The following is a 25,052-nucleotide window of genomic DNA, read 5'->3' on the forward strand; positions in this document are numbered from 1 at the left end:
CTACTTTGATATGCATCGTGGGGATAAAGAAGTTAGCAGGCCTATACACAATGCCCAAATACGTGGGTATACAACGTACACCTGCGTAAACCCCCCACTACACCACTGATTGCGTATTTAGCCTCTCTTTCATGTCTACCAATTAAATAACTTTATGTTAAAAGTAAAAGAAATGAGCAAAGGAAATAGCAGTGGTGGAAAAAGTACCCAATTGTTATACTTGAGTAAAACTAAAGATACCTTCATAGAAAATGACTCATGTAACAGTGGAAGTCTAAAAGTATTTGGCTTTAAATATGCTTAAGTGTCAAAGGTAAATGTAATTGTTCAAATATACCTAAGTATCAAAAGTAAAAGTACAAGTGAAAATAATTTCAAATTCTTTATTGTAAGCAAAGCAGGTGGCCACATTTTGTAACTTTTATTTATTTACTGGTAGCCAGGGACACACTCCAACACTCACATCATTTACAGATGAAGCATGTGTGTAGTGAGTCCACCAGATCATAGGCAGTAGGAATGACCAGGCATGTTCTCTTGATAAGTGTGTGAATTAGACAATTTTCCTGTCCTGCTTATCATTTAAAATGCAACGAGTACTTTTGGGTGTCAGGGAAAATGTATGGAGTAAAATTACCATCATTTTGTTTTGGAATTTATTGAAGTAAAAGTAAAAGTTGTCAAAAATATAAATGACAAAGTAAAGTGCAGATACCCCAAACACCTACTTTAAAGTATTTTTACGTATGTACATTACACCACTGGGAAATAGGGATCTTCTCCCACGTTTGTTGGCCACACTAGAATCGGTGGCTTTGGCGACACCTCATTGACATCTTCGTTCATTGCAGATAAAGTTTTGGCGCACTTTCTGAACGGACGCTTTCTGAACGCCCCGCTCACAAATAGGCATGCGTGTTTCTCATTCATCACAGCGTTTCCGCTTCCTTTATGTCTCCCGTTCTTTTTGAGAGGTATGTTTATAGCTAGCTAGCTATGTTGTTAACGTTTGCAGTACACGTGCTTGTATTTTCCCGTACAATGTTCAAATTGTGACTCACAGGCCAGAAATGTTTTGATAGCAACTATAATCTTCCAGTTGATGGTGTTTGAAGATTCCCATTTGGCATCTCTGTAATGGAAATGGCTCGTTTGCGAGTAACAACTGTAGCTAGCGATGCTCGTTTGTTAGCCTAGCCAACGTTAGCTATCAATAATAATAAGGAAGCCCTTTGCGACAATTGCAATGTTTATACTCCACTGTATGCTATAAGGAATTGTAAGATGAAGTTGGAGCATCTGTGTAATTTAATTGATCACCATGTTTTTGTCCTGCTAACGTTAAATCGGATTTTCCAAAACCAACCAGATTGAAACCCACTGTTTGTTGGTAGCTACATCATGGGAGCCTACTTGTCGCAACCCAACACAGTGAAGTCCTCTTCCAATGGTGGAAACCAAAAGATGAGCTTCGGCTTTGCAGCCATGCAGGGCTGGCGTGTCTCTATGGAGGTAAGATGATCTAAAAACATTATTGGATTGGATTCATCAGTAGTTCTTTGCCAATATTGTCTAGTTACCGCCTAGCAAGAATGCGAATGACATGATTTGGTTTAGACGACAATAAAAAGCTTTATTTAACTGTCTGTTTATTTATTTCACCTTTATTTAACCAGGTAGGCAAGTTGAGAACAAGTTCTCATTTACAATTGCAACCTGGCCAAGATAAAGCAAAGCAGTTCGACACATACAACGACACAGTTACACATGGAGTAAAACAAACATACAGTCAATAATACAGTATCAACAAGTCTATATAAGATGTGAGCAAATGAGGTGAGATAAGGGAGGTAAAGGCAAAAAAAGGCCATGGTGGCAAAGTACATACAATATAGCAAGTAAAACACTGGAATGTAAGGGCTGTACGGGATAGGTAGTCCTTACATAACTTTAAAGTTTGGCATCTTAGGTAACTAGCTATATGATACCAACCATTAATGTGTCATAGTGTTAACTTAGTTGAGGCTTAAATATGAAACTCAACGTTGTTGTGCAGGAAGACTTTGTTTGTAGCTATCGTTAGCTGGGTAGCTAAATTGTTAGCTAGCTACAAGGCTAACTAGCTAGCTATGTAGCTAACTTTCCTGCATGTACTGATATGGAGATTCCACGCTAAATTTTATTTGGTATGTTCCCCTTTAAAGCCACGTCTGTAAGATGTGCATACCATTAAGACTGTGCCAACAAATGCATCCAATTACATTTTCACATTCAAATTGCACTAGTCTGATTTAATGATTTATAAAATCTGATGGAAGGTGCAATGTGTCTTTATTTTACCAGGTAAGTTGACTGACACATTCTCATTTACAGCAACTACTTGGGGAATAGTTACCTGAGAGAGGTAGGGGGGTGATTGAGTGAATTGGACGCTGGTGATGATTAGGTACAGTGGTGGAAGAACTACCCAACTGCCAAACTTCAGTAAAAGTAAAGATACATTAATAGAAAATAACAAAAGTAAGTCACCAAGTAAAATGCTGCTTGATTAAATGTATTTGGTTTAAAATATACTTAAGTAAGTTATATTAAGCAAACCAGGTGGCACTCTTCTCTTTTTTTATTTACAGAAAGGGGCTGAAAGCCAGGGTCATAATATACAACCAAAGCGTTTGTGTTTAGTGAGTCCGCCAGATCAGAGGCAGTAGTGATGACCAGGGATGTTCAGTTCATAAGTGTGTGAATTTGACTTTTCCAGTTCTGCTAAGCATTCAAAATGTAACAAGTACTTTTGGGTGTCAGATAATTTATGGAGTAAAAAGTTCATTTTCTTTAGGAATGTAGTAAAGTAACCTCCAAAAAACAAATTCAGTACTTTAAAGTATTTTTACACCACTGATTCGGTATGAGGATCAGATTGTGAATTTGGGATTCCATGAGAGTAAAATGTTTTTGTTTCTTGCAACAGGATGCTCACAACTGCATTTTAGAACTGGATGATGAAACGGCCATGTTTTCTGTGTATGATGGACATGGAGGTACTGTGTATTCTTACTATCCCTAAGAGCAACTTTTTTGAGCATACCACAACCTTGTTTTTGTTAATACCGGAGACTATTAAGCCAGTTACTTTAATTTAATCATTACTTAAAATGCTTTTGCCTTCACAGGTGAGGAAGTTGCATTGTACTGTTCCAAGTACCTACCTGATACCATTAAAGAACAAAAGGCTTACAAAGATGGCAAACTGCAAAAGGTGAGTGGAAGAATGCATTTGGGCTAGGGAAAGGAATCCTTTTGACATGGGTAGTTTAAAAAATACAATTTAACCTTATTTAACTAAGCAAATCAGTTAAGAACAAATTCTTATTTACAATGACGACCTACTGGGGAACAGTGGGTTAATTGCCTTGTTCAGGGGCAGAAGGACAGATTTTTACCTTGTCAGCCCAGGGATTTGATCAACAACCTTTCAGTTACTAGCCCAAAGGTCTAACCACGAGGCTACCTTCTGTTGGATATGTAACAATTAAACAGGCCTACCAATAAATAATGCATTTTGGGCACTCTTAAAGCTACAATGTAACATTTTGGGTGACATGACCAAAATATTTTGTACTTTAGTTTGTTTAGTAAATATTATATTTTTCTTGAACTGCATTGTTGGTTAAGGGCTTGTAAGTAAGCATTTCACGGTAAGTTCTATCTATACCTGTTGTATTCGGCGCGTGTAACAAATACAATTTTATTTGAAATGTGTTTTATAGATATGTCAGTCATTGAAAGCAAGTCGACGAGGTGTATGTTCTATGTGCTCTATTTCTATGCTTCCCGTAAAGTTTCGTTATTGGGTCTTTTGTCCATCAGCTGTAAATATACTACATTTTTGGTTATGGAAAATATTTCACAGCGGTTTAGACGGTACAATGATTTTCTACACAATGACTGCTTGTGTTGTCACAAACTGAAACTCGGCAAACTATTAGAATTTAAGCAACTAGGAAATGGTGGAGCAATTTCTGCAATATTGCATCTTTAAACGATATTAAAGTGAGGACCAATTTTGGTTGTAGATCTTGTGCTCTTTGTCAAACTTTCCTCCATAGGAGCATACATTGTCTTACTGGGTGGATGCATGTCGATGTGTTTCAGGCTTTGGAGGATGCATTTCTGGCAATTGATAGCAGGGTGACCACAGAGGAAGTGATCAAAGAGCTTGTTCAGATCGCTGGCCGCCCACAAGAGGAAGCACCAAATGAAAAAGTTGCTGAAGAAGATGATTGTGAGTCGACTCCAACTGCCCAAGATCTAGTAAAACTATTGGTCACATACGTGTTTAGCGGATGTAGCAAAATGCTTCATATGTAGTTAGACGTTCCTGTGGCTGGAATCATAAACCATTATTCAAAACAAATAATTTGTAATTCAAACCCGTGTGTTCCTTTCCCTCTGTTAGTGGACAATGAGGAGGCGGAACTTTTGCATGAGGAGGCCACCTTGACCATTGAAGAGCTGCTCGTTCGCTATGGACAGAACCGCAATGCACTCAAACACAAGAAGCTCTCTCCGGAGGGCAACAAAGAGTCTGGGGAAGTTGAACCACATTCCTATGGGGAGAAGGGCATCAATGGAGAAGTGGAGGGTGAGATGGACAGCAATGGGAAGGCCAAGGCTGGTGGTGGTGCAGGATTCTCCAAGCTGCGAGCCTGCAGGAGAGCAGGAGCGGACAGCTCTTCAGCGACAGGAGCAGCAGGGTCCTGTGAAGGAGAGAAGGACACCGGGCCTTCTTGCTCTTCGTCAGCGGCCCCGGCTCCGGGAGATACCAGCTCCAAGTTCTTTGAGGACAGTGACGAGTCGGGGGAAGAGGAAGATGAGGGAAGTGAAGAGGAGGTGAGGTGGAAGAACAAGCCTTCAGGAATTACTGTAACTCTGGCCAACCCTCTACCTGGAGAGCTACTGGGTGTGTAGGCTTTTGCCAACGGTTCTTACTCACCTGGTTAAGATAATCATCGTCCTGGTGGGCAGCTATTGTCTGAGATTCTGGTTGAAGAAAATGTCTGCAGAAGGACTGCTCTCCAGGAGGAGGGTTGGTCATCTCTGCTGGATCAGATTTCCCCCACAGGATTTGAACAATTAAACAGTCTAAGCTTTTTATACTTTTTTGAAAGAATCGTATGTGGGTTAATGATGTAATTATGTTTCTACAGGATGGCAGTGAGGAATGTGAAAGCAGTGATGATGAAGAGGAAGACACTGAAGAGGGAGAGGATGAGGAGGAAGAGATGTGCTACCCCGGAATGGATGGAAAAGAAGAGGTAGAATACACAGCTTAATTTAGATCCTGCCATAACCCTAAAGGAAACATAAACCTGAATGGAGAGCCTGAGTAGCCCTGGTTGTTGTAATGGGGCTGTTCATGTCTATCTGGAGTAGTGGTCACTTTTTGTCTCGCTAATGCAACATTCTATCCTGCCTTTGTGTTTTGACCTGGATTAAACTGAAGGCGGCTATTCTCCGATAAGAGCTCTGTGTCTCTACCCCTCCTAGCCTGGCTCAGACAGTGGCACTACAGCGGTGGTGGCTCTGATCAGAGGGAAACAGCTGATTGTAGCAAATGCCGGGGACTCCCGCTGTGTGGTGTCTGAGAAGGGCAAGGCCATAGACATGTCCTACGACCACAAGCCAGAGGATGAGCTGGAGCTGGCCAGGATAAAGAATGCTGGGGGAAAGGTCACCATGGACGGCCGCGTCAACGGAGGACTCAACCTCTCCAGGGCCATCGGTAAATGGATCCTCCTGCATATCCTAGCCCTGGCATTCGTGTTTCGATTGAAATATCAGGCATAGTTTCCAGTAAAGAATGGCCTTGCTGTTGAAGAACGGGCATCAGACTGAAAGGACATAACTGAATGACCTTTGTTGTGTTTTCAGGCGATCACTTTTACAAACGAAACAAGGCCCTTGGCCCAGAGGAGCAGATGATCTCCTCAATGCCTGACGTCAAAGTGCTCACCCTCAACCCGGAGCATGACTTCATGGTCATTGCATGCGACGGAATCTGGTACAGCTCGTTTGATACTAGCGTTTTATAGTACTGTTTTCTCTTAAATTAGGCCGTACTTCAATAATCAATTTGTGAAATGGAACCACCTCTGAATTCCTCCTTAATGAGTGTCATCCACAGGAACGTCATGAGCAGTCAGGATGTTGTGGACTTTGTCAGTCAGAAAATAAAGCCTGATGCCAGTGGCGTTGCCAGGCCTCTGTCCTCCATAGTTGAAGAGGTAAGAGATATAGCTTTTTTAATAATTTTTAAAACCTTGATCCATCAGTCCCCTGTATGCATAAAATGTTTCATTCTTTAACAATGAACTGTGAACTTTTTATTTGGTCTCCGTAGCTACTTGACCATTGCCTTGCACCTGATACGTCTGGAGATGGTACAGGCTGTGACAACATGACCTGCATCATCATCACGTTCGGCGCTCACCCTGGCAACAGCATGGCCGAGATCACCAATAAGAGAAAGCCTGAAGAGATTATCCCAGAGAAGAACGGGAATGACAGCAAGAAGTCAAAAAGCGAATAGAACTGCCAACAAGTAGAATAGCTCCAGTCCTTTTCACAAGCCAGGACTTTTTCTCTGGAAACTTTTAAAGACAGTGGTCTCTGGAATAGGATGAGTTTTAGTTAATTGTCCCAAGATACAAGAATAAATGGAAAACAGAAAAACATTTTCTTGGTGTGTAATTGATTTTGCTTATCTGCCCCATTGGAAATGTGACTCCTAGTGTACTGTTTGTCACCACGCCCTTTATGTATATACTTGTTAATTGAATAAATGCATTTTCTTTAATTATGGATCAATGTGACATTTGGTGCATACTTCTGACACCATTGTAATTACGAATCCATTTTAAATGTGATGAGTGACATCTTGTCTACTTTACCAGGACAATCCCTGTTTGCATTGGGCACATGTACCCTGACAGAACACTGAGAAACTACAACAGTTAAATAGATTTAAACATATACAATTATTCAATTCATGTAACATTTTATACTAGCTGTATTTTAATGAATACATTTTACATTCCTTGCACTCACTGATTCCTGGAACTTAGCCAACCTGCGGAGTTAAGGCCACTTGCTATTTAAATGTCTCTCATACCTTGGTTTGCACATCCTACCTTGGTTTCTCTAACTATGCCTTGAATTTTGCATTACTCGATTATGGTCCAGGTTTAGCAAATGCTTTTGTTAACTATTCAAGGGACAGAATCTCCACTTAATGTTTTATGCTGGACTAAAAGGTCCACTCAGTTAAAGGGATACTAAAATATATTTTAGTACATTTATTACTTTCAGAGAACATTGAGTTCCACATGAACAATCACATGAATATTTTTTTCCCTCCCTAAATCAATAAAGTTGACAAATCTGTAATTTTGTTTCTATTTAATCAGTGATGGATATGGCAAGGTTGCACAATCATGTAGCAAAGCACTAAAGCATCATGCCAATAGTTCCATACCTAAAAAATAAATGGTTTGGAACGAGCATGTTTACGCGATCATTCTATGCAGTCAAGGAGTGGAATGAAAGCACAAACTGACTGGTACACAGGCTAGTTGGAACTACTGTTCCCAAAATACGAGTGAGATTAGTTTATTTTACTTGGTGAACAAAGTTTTGATGCTGGTATCCAAAAGCAAATGGAATTTCCATACCATTCAAACTTTCTTCATCTTAGATTTTCAATATATATAACAGTTAAAATCTGATACAAAGATGTCATAATAGGTATACATTAACCAGATGGAATGGAAAGTTCTTTAAACACGTTGGGCCGAGGTGTTTTCTTCTACCACATAGGTGTTCTGATGAACATCCCCAACCAGCTGTTGTGAGAATCAGCCATCTGAAACAATATCCTATATAAAACACAATCTGAATGTCACATAGCCAGTAGACTGTTTGTGGTACACGTCTTAGTGCTCGAATCGAGTAAACCCTCATCCTGTATGCAGTAACAAAAAATCTATTTTTTTAAATCTGAAAATCACACTGCCCATATTTGTCATCAGCAATGATTACCTGCATTCTTTTATGAATACATCAACTGTAGGTTCATCAACAATTTCCTATAAAAAAAAAAAGAATACTTGAGTCGACATGGATTTACATGTATGATAATGATGTAATTCGATTATAAATCGATTATAGCCAGCTGCACCAATGTATCAGAGAAAACACAGTTCAACTGACGATCGAAGTTAGCCTGCAGGTGCCCATCCTGCCACATGTAGCCGCAAGAGCCAAGTAAGGCCCCCCTGGCCAAACCCTTCCCTAACCCAGATGATGCTGGTCCAATTGTGCGCCCTCCTGTTGTACTCCCGGTCACGGCCGGTAATGACACAGCCTGGGCTGTAGTGAAAGCTCGAACCCCAGGCTGTAGTGACTGCGCAACACTGCGATGCAGTGCCTTAGTCCGCTGAAGCAGCATGACTCACATGGAATAGGAACAACTTTATAAACCTTATGAATATGGTAAATACCTTTCTGTCTTAGAAATACCCAACTAAAACCCCATGACATGTTGGAGAGTACTTATAATTACATGCACACACTAAACACAGGTCAAATAAAAGAAACATGAGGAATAGTCCAGTGAGTCCATTCTTATTTGACCTCGATCTCACTCTGACGGCATTTGCTAGATTGAGTGAGGAGCGCAGGGAATGGCGAACTATGGCCAGTACAAGTGGTGTGACTTGCAGGTACACTAATAAGATATAAGGGGTGTTTGGCAATTACAACAAATTAATGGTTCAGGGGTGCTGAAACTGCTCAATAAGAGCTGGCCTTTTTAACTCGCTCTCCCATTTGTGTCTGGATGGCACAATGAGCCAGAAGAGGCGGGCTCAGGTCATCTAGGAGATACAGAGCGGCGCACTCGGGAGCCCATTGATCATGCTGTTGTCACTCAAAGCCGGAGGGGGGAGGGGTAAACCTCACTGCCGCCTCACGCGTCTTTCTCATGGACCCAGTGAGTGTGAGTACCATGCAGTAAACAGACATACACACCGAGATGTGTGTACCATGCAGTAACAGACACTCTGTGTGTGTGTGTGTGTGTGTGTACCAGGCTTGGAACCCAGCAGCAGAGGACCAGTGTGTGGACCCCTGTCACTGCCTCAGCCAGAAGAAAGACGTTGTCATCACTAAGGTCAGAGGTTACATGGCTGGGGGTTGTCGGTAATGTAGTCACTAAAGTGCATAGTTTTGGTGTGTAGTCTAGACTGAAGGACAGAGCGGCAGGAACCCAGAAATAGAGTTTCTGTGACAAACCAGATATACATTGGTTTTGTTTCTTTAAATATTATGTCTTAAATTCCCCACAGAGGGAAATTCAGGCATCCAACCTCTGTCACATCCTCCTCTAGGCCAGTGTCTCCAGTCTTCCAGTATTCCCAACAGCACACGTTTTTGTTGTTGCCCCTGACAAACTCACCTGATTCAACTGGGGTGGCAGGTAGCCTAGTGGTGTTGGACTAGTAACCGAAAGGTTGCAAGATCGAATCACAGAGCTGACGAAGTTCAAATCTGTCGCTCTGCCCCCAAACAAGGCAGTTAACCCACTGTTCCTAGGCCATCATTGAAAATAAGAATTTGTTCTTAACTGACTTGCCTAGTTAAATAAAGGTAACAAAAAAAACTCAAGGTCTTGATGATTATTTGACAAGTTGAATCAGGTGTGCTTGTCCGGGACTACAACAACAACAACGTGTGCTGTTGGGAAACACTCCTATAGAGAATGGGTGAGGCATGGTTTTACTGTTCAATTTACTGACTTGCTTTTCTTTAGAGGCCAGATGAAAATATTCTGAGGCTAAATGAATGTGATTCCTAACAAAACCAAGATCTGAAATAATCTTGATACCAGTGTTTGCTTCCCCTTTTTGGCCAACTGCCATATAATGCTAAACCAGCAGAAACTCACACTGGCATGTAGGCTAGAGGGTATTTATTGACAACACTTATTGACAATTACTGCATCCCAAACAGTACCTAATTCCCTATATAGTGCATTACTTTTGACCAGGGCCCATAGGAGACACACATATTTGTTTGTAATTTATCAATTTCATATGGCTGTTAGCCTATAACCAGAGAATATTCCCCACTGTAGTTCTAAAGGGAAGTAACAGTCAGTTTGGTCACAGACTCATAGGAAACCAGATGATGTTTCATGAGGGACTGAATAGAACTATAAATTGAGTCACTCCCATTTTTCATAGCTCTCTGTGTGTGTTCCTGTCCCCCAGTCTCCATTCTCTCATTGTTGTTCCTTTACACAGTCAGTAGAACAGGAAATGATACAGAGGCAGTCAGGCAAGTTGAAACCTGTGCACACACACACAGCGCCGTGGTAGACAACTAGGCTTTATAACCGACACTACAGGAGCTCAAAACATTCTTGGACAAGTGAACTGTAATGTGTTGGAAAATAGATGCTAAAAGAGAAATATTTACCAGGTGTAATATGACGGAAATTAATGCAAATGGTAGATTTATTAAACTTACTCTAACGTCTGGGATCCACTGAACATTCAGAGAGTAGAGGACAGAGTTTGTACAAGTCTTCTGGCTGTATGCCCACCTCCAGGTATGAATACCTACTGTATTGTCAAGCCTTGAATTACATTAGTTTTATTGTAAAAGTTTGATGTACTGTTAATGTGCATTATTATTTTAACATGAGATTCCCTTTGAACAACACTTCTGCTAGACCCCCTTAGTGTGGATTACATCATGTTTAATGTATTCTAGTCCCCTTTACTGGGGATGAAATCATGTTTAATTTCTGCTAAACCCCTTTAGTGGGGATTAAATCATGTTTAACTCATGCTAGGCCCACTTAGTGGGGATTAAATCATGTTTAACTTCTGCTTGGCCCCCTTAGTGGAGATTAAAACATGTTTAATTTCTGTTAGGCCCCCTTAGTGGGGATTAAATCATGTTTAACTTCTGCTAAACCCCCTTTGTGGGGATTAAATCATGTTTAATTTCTACTAGGCCCCCTTAGTTTTGATTAAATCATGTTTAACCTCTGCTAGTCACACTAAGGGGGAAATCATAGTTAACTTCTGCTAGTCCCCTTTAGTGGGGATTAAATCATGTTTAACTTCTGCTAGACCCCCTTGATGGGGATTAACTCATGTTTAACTTCTGCTAGTCCCCTTTAGTGGGGATTAAATCATGTTTAACTTCTGCTAGGCCTCCTTAGTGGGGATTAAATCATGTTTAATATCTGCTAGTCTCCCCTTTAGTGTGGATGAAATCATGTTTAACTTCTGTTTTCCATGCACTATTTTACCTTTATTTAACTAGGCAAGTCAGTTAAGAACAAATTCATATTTTCAATGACGGTTTAGGAACAGTGCCTTGAATAACAGATTTTAACCTTGTCAGCTCCAACGCTCTAACCACTAGGCTACCTGCCACCCCTATCTGACTCCTTATAATTTAGGGTTGGATTGTTGCTATAGGCTATATCAAGTTCAGAAAGTGACCCTTTCCTAAAGAAAATATTTAAAATGCACTCTTACTAGAACAATTGAACTAAGTATTATGTCAGTTGACAACAAAAAAACAACTGTCATGTTGACAGATCAGTTGGTCCACTCACTTTGAATGGGTTAGTATGGAGAGGGAATAGACTTGGACTTCTGACCAGTTATTGGTCCTGGTTATCAATGATGTCACTACTGAAATTAGAAGAAGGAATTGAGTCCTTTGTTTTCGGAAGTTCTCCCCGTGTTTCTGGAGGCCTTATATGGCAAACTGAGATTGCAGCTTGACAATGGAGTGAGCTGTGCATCATCAACCCAGGTTGGTGCTGGGCTACAGGCTTCCTGTTCTGTGGGCTCTGTGTTGTGAGTCTATAGAACTCTTTAAGTTTTGACATTCTGAACTGTAGTGACTGCTGGCAGCAACTTCCTGTAGCAGTATTTTTATGCACAGCGATGGGAGACAACCTTTACTGATATCTGCCTGTCCAGCCTTACTGGTCACTGCATTCTTTATGATGATAATCTGTAAGGCAGAAGTGGATCATGTTGATTGAGGACAACTATGACGTTAGTAACTGAGTACTCCCACCTCAGAGATCCTATTAAAACACATGTATATAATTCAATGACTCCGATAATGTTGAGGTTTCCAAATGTCTACAACTGTATGGCCGGAGTCCTGTCAGTTTACTGGATCTGAATTTGTTTTCATCATGTTTTTAATGTGTGTATGTCCCAAATGCCCACCCTATTCTCTATGTGCCCTGGTTAAAAAAGTAGTGCACTATAAAGATAATAGGGTGCTGTTTGAGACGCACAAAGTCAGATATGCCCATTTGAAATGTACTGTTTTGAATGTTTCCAGCTCCAAGATGAACTCTTTTGAACCGTGACCATCTGCATTTCAACATAGAGGCTCCAGCCAGCAGAGCGGCTAACTAGGCCTACCTACAGTAACTGTAGGCCTAACTACAGTAACATGGCGATGGTGCAGGTGCAGTTTGAGTATGAGTACACAGCCAAGGACGGGGCTCTGGTCTCCATCAAGCCCAACGAGAGGTAATTGAATTGAAAATCTTTATTGTCCAGAAAATATTTCACAAAATGGAAATGAGTCTTTAGGTAAAAAAGTAAAATTACAAAGGAACAGATCAGACAACATGATATAGATGATAGAACTTAACAACACATGCATCATTGCACAGCCCAAACACATTCTTCACGTTGCCTCTCGGGGCCTCTAATGTTCACAGGTACATCCTGGTCTCCAGGACCAACGACTACTGGTGGCATGTCCGGAAGGACCAGAGGACCAAACCCTTCTATATCCCTGCCAAGTATGTGAGAGAGCTCTCTGTGAAGACCCAGGGCCCACTGGACCTCACTCATTCTGGGACTCAGAGTCACACATTCTTGCAGTCAACGACTGACAGAGAGCCACTGGACATGTCTAACAAAGGTCAATGGTCAGGTGCTGTGACGAAGGTCCGCATGTCCACAGATCACTCTGCGAGAGCCACCACTCTCAGGATGTCCACGTTCGGGGTCTCACTCGACATTGAGGATATCAAGCATTATGAGCACATGAAGACCATGGTGGGACTGCAGACCTCCAATAACGAGACTAGAGATATCCCGCCACGTGATCTGAAGAGGCGAAGTTTAGCTCCAGGTTTCTCATTCACCTCAGCCTCAGACGCTCAAGGTCTTGGTGATATGTTGCAGCACTGTTCCCTAAAGCTCCATGTCTCAGCTGAGCCCACAAGCGGACTTCCCCAGTTGCAGTCAAGCCCTCTTACACTTATCAAGGATCAAGATAAACAGCTGATCTCAGATGGCCGGATAACGAAAACACTGCCAGGGGATCCTAGTGGGCTATCTCATTTATCTCAGGACTCAGATATCTATGAGACTATATCAGATACCCCGCACTCAGAGTTGACAGACTTTGTGGGAACAGAACTGGCTGGATCTTTGGGTTCAACTGAAACACCAGCAGAACAACAGCAGAGCCTGGATCGAACTTCTGGTCCGATTGACGTTACAGCCCCTTCCGCTACAGCTCAGGTAAGATTAAGTTTCACTGTAGACATTCATAACATCCTACATACATTTATAGTATGCAAGTATTTTATTTGACTTCATAATGATTTACATGAGGCCATTTGTAAAGGATGTGAGTTGGATGGGAACTTCAGAGAAAATAACTGGTATTACTAATTTCTGACATCAGAGTGTGCTGTTCAGTCATGGTAGAACTGGCATCCAGACAAGCATTAGAGGTCTGATGGATAAGCACAGAAGTAATCAAACCTTGCAATGCTCTGTCAATGCTTTTTTCCCTCAGCTTTTTGAAGAAATTATTACTGAGGTTGGGAATCACTATGTTCACTATTTGGTTTGTTCATTGTCGTTACCCTGTTGTGTTAATCTTAAGAAAAGGAGAGATTTTATCCAAGATTCACAGAGGAATTATTGTTATACTCTGGGAAATACTCAATGGTTGCATCCCCAATGGCACCCTATTCCTTATATATCAGGTCTAAATCAGTCACTGATTAGAGCGGAACTGGCTTCGAGGTTCAGAGTTGAGTTTGAGGGCCATATACAGTGCACTACTTTTAACCAGGGCCTCTGTTCAAAAGTAGTGCCCTTTATAAGGAATAGGGTGCAATTTGGGATGCAAAAATGAATCACAAACAGATGAGAACTAGGCATATGACTTATTCTTTCAGATTTCCCAAAAGTTAATATGGTCAACAGGACTCAGCTAATGAATCACAAACTATATCACATTCAGGGAAATAGTTATACCATCTGGGTTCCAAAAGCATGACTCAAAATATGTTTTCAGTAAGTGAGCCTTGTGATCTGCATTAAAGATACATGGTGAGTTTATGGATAACAGAATGCAGTGAGTTTGAAGGTTGTGCTGTTGTCTTGTACAGACGTACAAGTTATCCATGAAAGGGTAAAATCCCTGCTAATGTATGGAAAGATTCCTAACATAGCATATACTAGCTATAGTAGACTCCATGTGTTATTCTGTGGCATCTCATATACACAAGCCCTTTTGCTTTTGTAAGCCAGTCCAATGGGGTAAGGGGTGCCACTGCCCCTAGAATGCAACTGTAGGGTCTGGCCCAGCTGATTCAAGTGCTCTATCTGGTCCTTTCGGTACACCTGTCTGGAATACGATTCGCAGGACACAATCACTGTTAGGTGTATGGACCTATGCAATTTGATTGGAACATTTGACTATCTGAGATTTCCCAAAAGGGGAATCCTCTTTCTACCTTTTCTTTCCTCTTCTTTTTTACTTTCGTGAATGTGGGTGGGGGTTAGGGGAGTTGGTGGGGCAACCACAGAACAGGTTAGAAACCGGTAAATTCGGCTGGTTCAAATACATACCTACTGTAACCAGAAAGGAAAGAGTTAATCAGGAACTTAGGCTACCAACAAACCACTCCCAAACGACTGGCTGTAGCTTCTAGCTGCTACCTGTTGCCAGAGCACCGGTGACGTTGGCGAGAATTATACCGCCGTAAAAAACTATAAACACTTTGCAAACGCAAATTACATTGACTTCAGTTGGTTGGTTTGACAGGCGTCACAGTGAAGAAACATCGTTTTTTTGAGAAAGCTGAAACATTCCGCGAGTCTGCTTTTCATCGTTGTTTCACCTGTTCCGAGGTAAAGTGACGTAGGCCATTCCTAGTATCAGGATGTTGTCAAGCATGGAACGAACATTTTATATCCTTCTCAATGCTGAGAATTCATTTATTACATTGTTGCGCTTGCGGGTGGCAATGTGTAAACATTTACATTTCTGTATAAACTAGTGTGCAGAGTTTGAAAGTAGTCTGTAAAGTAGGCCTACATTGTTGTTACATTTGCTATAACAGAATTTGAACTAATTTGCTAACTTGAAACTTCCAGAGAGCTGGTTGGTGGCTCTCCACAATCCTCCCCAGTGGAATTAATGACCCCCTCACCTTCCCCTGCCTGTTGGGACACTGATATGCATCCCAAGTGGCACCCTATTCCCTATGTAGTGCATTTAGGACAGACAGGAGCTGTTACTCATGTGGACTATCCAGGACCCCTCAAGTGGAGCCCCACTGTCCCACAATAGAGGTTCCGTTTCCATGATGATGTGTGGGGTATAGAGTTGAATTTAGTCGATGAAGCTACTCAGGGCTTAGGTTAGGTGGCAGTGCCAACCATGCTGTGTGTGTATGTGTATGTGTGTATGTGTGTGTGTGTGTATGTGTGTGTATAGGCTGTGCACACTGACAATCAAGCTAACATTATTGGTCATTTCTCATCGCTACTCAGTACATGTACCTTAGGCTAGTTCCATTGTTTCCTGATTTTAAGCCTTCTAGGTAAATAGTTCATTTGCACACACTGTATACAGATGTTCTATTATGTTATTGACTGTACGTTTGTTTATCCCATGTGTAACTCTGTTGTTGTTTGTGTCGCACTGCTTTTCTTTATCTTGGCCAGGTCGCAGTTGTAAATGAGAACTTGTTCTCAACTGGCCTACCTAGTTAAATAAAGGGGAAATAAAAAATCTGGGATGGTTGATTGGCTAGGCTGTTCTGGATGATAATTGAATGCTGCTATGCATCAACAAGTTCAGAATTCCAAATGGCACCCTATTTAGTGCCCCATAGGGATTTGGTCCCTATGGTCAAAAGTAGTGCACTATATAGTTCTGTCCTTTCTGGCATGGGATCCATTCACAGTTCTTGTGTTAGTGCCAGCTATTTGCACATTCTATACATTTCCTCTCCCAGCTATGTCATTATTTTCATGCATCCAAATCAACATATGCTAAAAAAATGTTTTTGTAACATTGAAGTTGTGTACAGTACAGTGGATGCATTTTAAATTCTGATGAATAATCTTTAATCAAACAGAATGTACAGAGAGCCTTCAACCTGTATTCTAGAGTTGTAATGATGTGCTATGTGCTACAGATTCCTGAAATAAGTAGATTTTTTTTCTTTTTTTACCTTTATTTAACCAGGCAAGTCAGTTAAGAACACATTCTTATTTTCAATGACGGCCTGGGAACAGTGGGTTAACTGCCTGTTCAGGGGCAGAACGACAGATGCTAACAAAAAAACATTGATTTCAAAGTTTAACAAACCATACAGGCCTATGCACAATGACTACTTTTAACAATTTCCACTGAAAAATGTACAATATTAAATTTAGTGGAAGAACTGTGCAGATTCAAACTTTGGTAAAGAAATTACAGTAAAATCATGCAATCGCGTTTTCCAAAGAACTGTTAAACATCATGGCAACATGAGTTTGAAAAAGTATCTTTTGGTTATTGAACTACAGTAAGTGAAGTGGATTTACAGTTGAAATTTACATTCACTTAGGTCGGAGTCATTAAAACTTGTTTTTCAACCACTCCACAAATGTCCTGTTAACAAACTATATAGTTTTGGCAAGTCGATTAGGACATCTGCTTTGTGTATGACACAAGTAATTTTTCCAACAATTGTTTACAGAAAGATTATTTCACTTATAACTCACTGTATCATAATTCCAGTGGGTCAGAAGTTTACATACACTAAATTGACTGTGCCTTTAAACAGCTTGGAAAATTCCAGAAGATTATGTCATGGATTTAGAAGCTTCTGATAGGCTAATTTACATAATTTGAGTCAATTGAAGGTGTACCTGTGGATGTATTTCAAGGCCTACCTTCAAACTAAGTGCCTCTTTGCTTGACATCATGGGAAAATCAAATCAAAACAAATCAGCCAAGACCTCAGAAAAACATTTGTAGACCTCCACAAGTCTGGTTCATCCTTGGGAGAAATTTCCAAACGCTTGAAGGTACCAGGTTCATCTGTACAAACAATAGTATGCAAGTATAAACACCATGGGACCACAAGCTGTAATAACGCTCAGGAAGGAGACGCGTTCTGTCTCCTAGAGATGAACGTACTTTGCTGCGAAAAGTGCAAATCAATCCCAGAACAACAGCAAAGGACCTTGTGAAGACGCTGAAGGAAACAGGTACAAAAGTATCCAAATCCACAGTAAAACAAGTCCTATATCAACATAACCTGAAAGGCTGCTCAGCAAGGAAGAAGCCACGGCTCCAAAACCGCCATAAAAAAGGCCAGACTACAGTTTGCAACTGCACATGGGGACAAAGATCGTACTTTTTGGAGAAATGCCCTCTGGGTTGAACTGTTTGGCCATAAATAGATCTGTTTGGCCATAATGACTATCGTTATGTTTGGATGAAAAAGGGGGAGGCTTGCAACCCGAAGAACACCATCCCAAACGTGAAGCACGGGGTGGCAGCATCATGTTGTGGGAGTGCTTTGCTTCAGGAGGGACTGGTGTACTTCACAAAATAGATGGCATCATGAGGAAATAAATTATGTTGATATATTGAAGCAACATCTCAAGACATCAGTCAGGAAGTTAAAGCTTGGTCGCAAATGGGTCTTCCAAATGGACATTGACCCCAAGCATACTTCCAAAATTGTGGCAAAATGGCTTTAGGACAACAGAGTCAAGGTATTGGAGTGGCTATCACAAATCCCTGACCTCAATCCCATAGAAAATCTGTGGGCAGAACTGAAAAAGCGTGTGCGAGCAAGGAGGCCTACAAACCTGACTCAGTTACACCAGCTCTGTCAAGTGGAATGGGCCAAAATTCACCCAACTTATTGTGGGAAGCTTGTGGAAGGCTACCCAAAACTTTGACCCAAGTTAAACAATTTAAAGGCAATGCTACCAAATACTAATTGAGTGTATGTAAACTTCTGACCCACTGGGAATGTGATTAAAGAAATAAAAGCTGAAGTAAATCATTCTCTCTACTATTATTCTGACCTTTCATGTTCCTAAAATAAAGTGGTGATCCTAACAGACCTAAGACAGGGACCTTTTACTACGATTAAATGTCAGGAATTGTGAAGAACTGAGTTTAAATGTATTTGGCTAAGGTGTATGTAAACTTCTGACTTCAACTGTACATCCGATAATGGAAATACGGTAACAGAATTGCATCATGGGTCCTTAATCTGTACCACACAGAAATGCATAATTATGGATATGAATGTCCAAACTTGTGAAACATGAGGAGAATGACATCACAGCAGAGTACAGTACAATGTATTCTACCTTTCTTTACGGTACTATTAGATTGTGCAGTACTGTGTTCTACTCACTGTATTGTGCTCTACTCTACTGTGCTCTACTCATTGTGCTCTACGGTGCTCTACTCACTGTATATTACACTACTGTGCTTTACGCACTGTGCTCTACTCACGGTACTCTGCTGTGCTCTAGTCACTGTGCTGACATTGCTTTCAGAGGCAATTTTTTTTCTTTGGAAATGGTGCCTTCTATGCCTTCATTTCCCAAAAAGATAGACTCTTAGCTTTCATATGACACCAATTTGATATGCTCCTATTCAATGGAAATGCCCATCACCTTTACATATCTTGTAACTGTAGCCTTCACTTACGCTGTGCAATAAGAAACGTAGGGACTAGGGTGCCATTTGGACCTTGATTTCAATCCCTTTCTGACAGCACCCCTTTTTGATTTGAACAAAACCTTCCATACGTGTTTGCCCATGGTAGAAGTGGTCAGAAAGTGACTTTTTAGACCTGAATGCCAAAACATTCAGGAGATAGAGGTGCTCAAAGTTGACCCATTTTACATACCCCAGCCTATCATGAAACATCCATATCTTCATCACTGGAAAAGATCAACGGTTGAGTTTGATATCATTTGAAAGCTTATAAAAAGTCGTCAAACTACTCTATGATTTCTTGAAAAAAAGTATACAATAAATAAACATATACAGTACCAGTCAAAAGTCTGGACACTTACCCACTCAAGGGTTTAACAAAAAAATATGTTTTCTACATTATAAAATAATAGTGGAGACATCAAAAACTACAAAATAACACATGTGGAATCATGTAGTAACCAAAAAAACCAAAAAATTAAACAAATGAGATTCTTCAAAGTAGTCACCCTTTACCTTGATCACAGCTTTGCACACTCTTGGCATTCTCTCAACCAGCTTCACCTGGAATGCTTTTCCAACAGTCTTGCAGGAGTGTGTTGGGTTTGAAAAACAAATGGTAGTCCCACTAAGCGCAAACCAGATAGGATGGCGTATTGCTGCAGAATGCTGTGGTAGCCATGCTGGTTAAGTATGCCTTGAATTCTAAATGAATCACTGGTACTGTAACCAGAAAAGCACCATCACACCTCCTCCTCCATGCTTCACGGTGGGAACCACACATGCAGAGATCATCCGTTCACCTAATCTGTATCTCTCAAAGACATGGCAGTTGGAACCAAAATCTCAAATTTGGACTCATCTGACCAAAGGACAGATTTCCACCAGTCGAATGTCCATTGCTTGTGATTTTTGGCCCAAGCAAGTCTGTTCTTCTTATTGGTGTTCTTTAGTAGTGCTTTCTTTGCAGCAATTTTACCATGAAGGCCTGATTCAGTCTCCACTGACCAGTCGATGTTGAGATGTGTCTGTTACTTGACCTCTGTGAAGAATTTATTTGGGCTGCAAATGTTGAGGTTGGTATAACTCAAATGAACATATCCTCTGCAGCAGAGGCATCTCTGGGTTTTCCTTTCCTGTGTCGAGAGCCAGTTTCGTCACAGCGCTGATGGTTTTTGCGACTGCACTCAAAGAAACTTTCAAAGTTCTTGAAATGTTCTGGATTGACTGACCTTCATGTCTTAAATTAATGATGGACTGTTGTTTCTCTTTGCTTATTTGAGCTGTTCTTGCCATAATATGGACTTGGTCTTTTACCAAATAGGGCTATCTTCTGTATAACACCCCACCTTGTCACAACACAACTGATTGGCTCAAATGCATTAATTAACTTTTAACAAGGCACACCTGTTAATTGAAATGCATTCCAGGTGACTCATGAAGCTGGTTGAGAGAATGCCAAGAGTGTGCAAAACTGTCATCAAGGTAAAGGGTGGCTACTTGCAAGAATTTGCTTAACAGTTTTTTCGGTTACTACATGATTCCTTTGGTGTTTTTTCATAGTTTTGATGTCTTCACTATTTTTCTATAATGTAGAAAATACAAAAAATAAAAACCCTGGAATGAGTAGGTGTGTCCTAACGTTTGACTGGTACTTTGTGTCATTGTAAAACATTTAACATAAATTAGGGTACGGTATGCAAAATATGTCAGCCTTGGAATGAACCAGGTTAAAAAAAAGCTTTTTCTATTTATAATTAAATTTACTGGCAAAAAGAATGCATTTATTTGAACAGAGTTCAAAGTTTTGATTGAATATTGACCTCTGCCTGCCAAAATCAAATGCCAGGAAACAGCTCCAACAGATTGTGTGAGAGAGAGACCCATCTATCTGATCCTGCTCTCTGACAGAAAAGAAGACTGAACACTGTCTGTTTTTTTCTCCTCCTAAACAGTAACTCTGGCCCAAATGACTCCCGATTCCCTATATGGTGCATCTTATTTGTATGGTGCACTTAATACTTTTTACCAGAGCCCTATGGGTCATTCCCTATGGCCCTGTTCAAAAGTAGTGCACTATATAGATAATAGACAGTAATTTGGGACACATGCTAGGCTTGGCTTCTCACTGGGCACAGACGTCAATTCAATGTCTATTCCTCTTTGATTCAACCAACATTCATTCAACCAGTGTGTGCCCAGTGGGTTCTTACTGAAATCATTGGGAGGTTATTTGAGAGTAAGGATGGGTGAATACATTTAGATGAATCCAACATTTAGGGTAACACCGGATGTCATGATCCCAAGACTCTGTGGAAAATAGTGATGGTTAGACTATTGAGTGGAGTGGACTACCCTAGTTAAATGGACTCAATTTACATGAAAATGAATGTAGGAACGGTCTTCTTACATGATCAAATTAACCATAAACTCCTTAACTATTGTTATAAACAAAATATGAATGTAAAAAACGGTTGTGATCTTGTTGATATCATCATGTTCATGCATACTTCACCAGATCACTAGGTTATTTGCATTAGTACTGGTAAATTGTAACTGCCAAGGACCGAAAGGCTCCTTAGCAGCTTCTACCCCCAAGCCATAAGATTGCTGAACAGTCCCCCCCATCCCCCCTCCTTTTGTTTGTACACTGCTGCTGCTCACTGTTTATTATCTATGCATAGTCACTTCACCCCTACCTACATGTACGGATTGCCTCGGCTGGCCTGTGCCCCCGCACATTGTCTCTGTGCCTGTACCCCCTGTATATAGCCTCATTATTTTGTGTTACTTTTTTTTTTTTTTTACTTTAGTTCATTTGATAAATATTTGTTTCACTCTTTCTTGAACTGCATTGTTAGTTAAGGGCTTGTAAGTAAGCATTTCACGGTAAGGTCTACACTTGTTGTATTCTACCCATGTGACAAATAATGTTTGATTTGATTTAGTAAACGTACACACACCATTTGAGAGAGAAATGGAAATTCAGCATTTTTCTCTGTGCTTGTTGTGCAAACCTCCTCTAGAGGCTCCCAATGACCGCTCCTCAGCTGTAATGAGACTATTTCATGGCTGTGTTTACACAGGCAGCCCAATTCTGATCTTTTTTTCACTAATTCAGATCAGCTCTGAAAAATATCTGATGTGATTAGTCAAAAGTCTAATTCATGGGGAAAAAATATCAGATTTGACCTGCCTGTCTAAATGCAGCCTTTGGCCACGTTCCTCTGCCTAGGTGCTGCTGATGCCTGCCAGATCTTACAATGCCTGGGTAGGTATTTTATTTATCAGCTAACCACATATGTTATAGCAATCTGTCAGTCGATGACATGGCACGCAACCATTGGTTGATGCATGCAATCTTTGGTTGATGCATGCAACATCTGAGCAGGGGAACGCAACCATTGTCTAAAGCGGGTATTCCCAAACTGGGATACGTGTAATGCTGTTGGGGGTACCCCAAATAAAAATGTGATTCACATAAAAAAATATATCATAATATTAAGTTTTTGAACATTTTTTTTCTTCACATTTTCAGAGTATCCTGCCTTGGCAAATCGCGCTGTTAAGACACTGATGCCTTTTGCAACCACGTACCTACAGTATGTGAGAGTGGACTCTCAGCCCTCACTAGCATGAAAACTAAATACAGGCACAGACTGTGTGTGGAGAATGATTTAAGACGGAGACTCTCTCCATTACAACCCAACATTGCAGAGTTACGGTGCATCCTTCTCATTAACTTGTGGTGAGTTATTTAAATAAGGTTTTATATGTAAGATGGTTAAAGAAAAATAATTGATTATTATTATATTTTTATTTGTGCCCTGGTCCTATAAGAGCTCTTTGTCACTTCCCACATGTCGGGATGTGACAAAAACTCACACTCATTCTTATGTTTAATAAATGTATAGTGTGTGTGTGTGTGTGTGTGTGTGGCAGTCTTACAATGATGGCAAAAAAACATTTGAAAGTGTGCTGACCCTGGTGCTGGAGGGGGTACGCAGCTGGAAGTTGAATGTTTGAAGGGGTATGGGACTATAAAAAGTTTTGGAATCACTGGTCTAAAGTATCTTGTCTCCTTAGTCATAGAATCATATTAGATATGGAATGTTTTTAATTTCATCTTGATGCATGGTTATTTTTTATGTACTCTGTTTGTTATGATAGGGTTAACTGCTTGGGACTTCGCTATCAAAGCTCTTGAGATCTACATATCTGTAAATATGCATTTTAACTAAGTGGCTTTACTGCCCTTACAGAAAAACCACGTTAGTTCACATGTGAAATGTGTTTTCGGAACACTTCACATGTGATCACGGTTTCACTTGTAGTGTTATTTTATCACGTGTTGCTTTCATGTTATCGCATTAACTTCACATAAGTTCACATGAAAACATGGATTTTTGGAACACTTCACATGTGAAATGTATGTTTTTTCCGTAAGGGTGTGTACAGTACCGTAGGCATTCTTGGACAGCAGTTGTTACCCAACACCTAAGTCAGTTTCGGTATCTTATGTTTCAGACACTGCAGTATGTTCAGATATTACCATATCTTCTCTTTTTTTCTCTCTATCCATACATGTAGAATGTATACATCTCTGTGTTCCATCTATGTTCTAGTATTTCTATGTTCTCGAAACTCTATGTTCTCCTGCTTCATATGCGAGCAGGTTCTCTGCCTCAGGGCAGTCAGAAGAGACATGTCAATAAAGCGTCAATCAGCCTGGCCTGAGTTAAAGTGAAGTGAGGAGATGGGTAGGGAAGTGATAAGGCTGCTGTGCTGTATGTCGATTGTAAATGGAGCCATAACTGCCATCTCTGGGGTAATCCAGGATTCTGGGCCATGAGGAGTGATGTAACGGGTAGGAATCAGACTCCATTAATAGGCCGACTGTGTTTTTGTGGCCTGATTTTGGGCCCCAATTTGCTCCTCCATTGTTTTATTGGATGATTGCCAAAGCAGTGAAGTAATTGGGCAGATTGCTGCTTTGTAGCATTGCTCAAGGCTATAAGAGAAAGTTCTGATTATTCTCCTTTAGGGCAATTGGAGGCTATACAAAATATGGCTACCATCTCCTTCTTCAGGAGCTAGTTCAACATCACAACGATGTTTCCTCTTTAACCATCTCCTTCTTCAGGAGCTAGTTCAACATCACAACAATGTTTCCTCTTCAACCATCTCCTTCTCCAGGAGCTAGTTCAACATCACAACGATGTTTCCTCTTTAACCATCTCCTGCTTCAGGAGCTAGTTCAACATCACAACGATGTTCCTCTTTAACCATCTCCTTCTTCAGGAGCTAGTTCAACATCACAACGATGTTTCCTCTTCAACCATCTCCTTCTTCAGGAGCTAGTTCAACATCACAACGATGTTTCCTCTTTAACCATCTCCTTCTTCAGGAGCTAGTTCAACATCACAACAATGTTTCCTCTTCAACCATCTCCTTCTCCAGGAGCTAGTTCAACATCACAACGATGTTTCCTCTTTAACCATCTCCTTCTTCAGGAGCTAGTTCAACATCACAACGATGTTTCCTCTTCATCCATCTCCTTCTTCAGGAGCTAGTTCAACATCACAACGATGTTTCCTCTTCAACCCTCTCCTTCTTCAGGAGCTAGTTCAACATCACAATGATGTTTCCTCTTCAACCATCTCCTTCTTCAGGAGCTAGTTCAACATCACAACGATGTTTCCTCTTTAACCATCTCCTTCTTCAGGAGCTAGTTCAACATCACAACGATGTTTCCTCTTCAACCATCTCCTTCTTCAGGAGCTAGTTCAACATGACAACGATGTTTCCTCTTCAACCCTCTCCTTCTTCAGGAGCTAGTTCAACATCACAACGATGTTTCCTCTTCAACCATCTCCTTCTTCAGGAGCTAGTTCAACATCACAACGATGTTTCCTCTTTAACCATCTCCTTCTTCAGGAGCTAGTTCAACA

The 25,052-nt window shown here is 40.7% G+C and overlaps 2 protein-coding genes across 3 annotated transcripts in view; both read left to right on the plus strand.

The window, feature by feature from the left end:
* Positions 1-894: 894 nt before the first annotated feature.
* On the plus strand, positions 895-7,446 carry LOC135511908 (protein phosphatase 1G-like). Its single transcript, XM_064933428.1, has 11 exons — positions 895-974; positions 1,370-1,512; positions 2,969-3,038; positions 3,171-3,256; positions 4,153-4,282; positions 4,457-4,890; positions 5,208-5,315; positions 5,548-5,782; positions 5,932-6,061; positions 6,185-6,284; positions 6,401-7,446. The coding sequence occupies exons 2-11, from the start codon at positions 1,402-1,404 to the stop codon at positions 6,587-6,589; spliced, it is 1,593 nt and encodes a 530-aa protein (XP_064789500.1). The 5' UTR covers positions 895-974; positions 1,370-1,401; the 3' UTR covers positions 6,590-7,446.
* A 2,916-nt stretch (positions 7,447-10,362) lies between these two features.
* Positions 10,363-25,052, plus strand: part of LOC135511909 (rho GTPase-activating protein 27-like) — a 43,477-nt gene continuing 28,787 nt past the window's right edge. For both annotated transcript variants that reach the window (XM_064933430.1, XM_064933431.1), the window contains exons 1-3: positions 10,363-10,669; positions 12,442-12,635; positions 12,830-13,643. In XM_064933430.1, the coding sequence (XP_064789502.1) occupies positions 12,556-12,635; positions 12,830-13,643 (894 nt within the window). In that variant the 5' untranslated portion in view covers positions 10,363-10,669; positions 12,442-12,555. The remainder of the gene's footprint in view (positions 10,670-12,441; positions 12,636-12,829; positions 13,644-25,052) is intronic.

The sequence above is a fragment of the Oncorhynchus masou genome, chromosome 24, assembly GCF_036934945.1.
Source record: "Oncorhynchus masou masou isolate Uvic2021 chromosome 24, UVic_Omas_1.1, whole genome shotgun sequence".
NCBI lineage: Eukaryota > Metazoa > Chordata > Actinopteri > Salmoniformes > Salmonidae > Oncorhynchus > Oncorhynchus masou.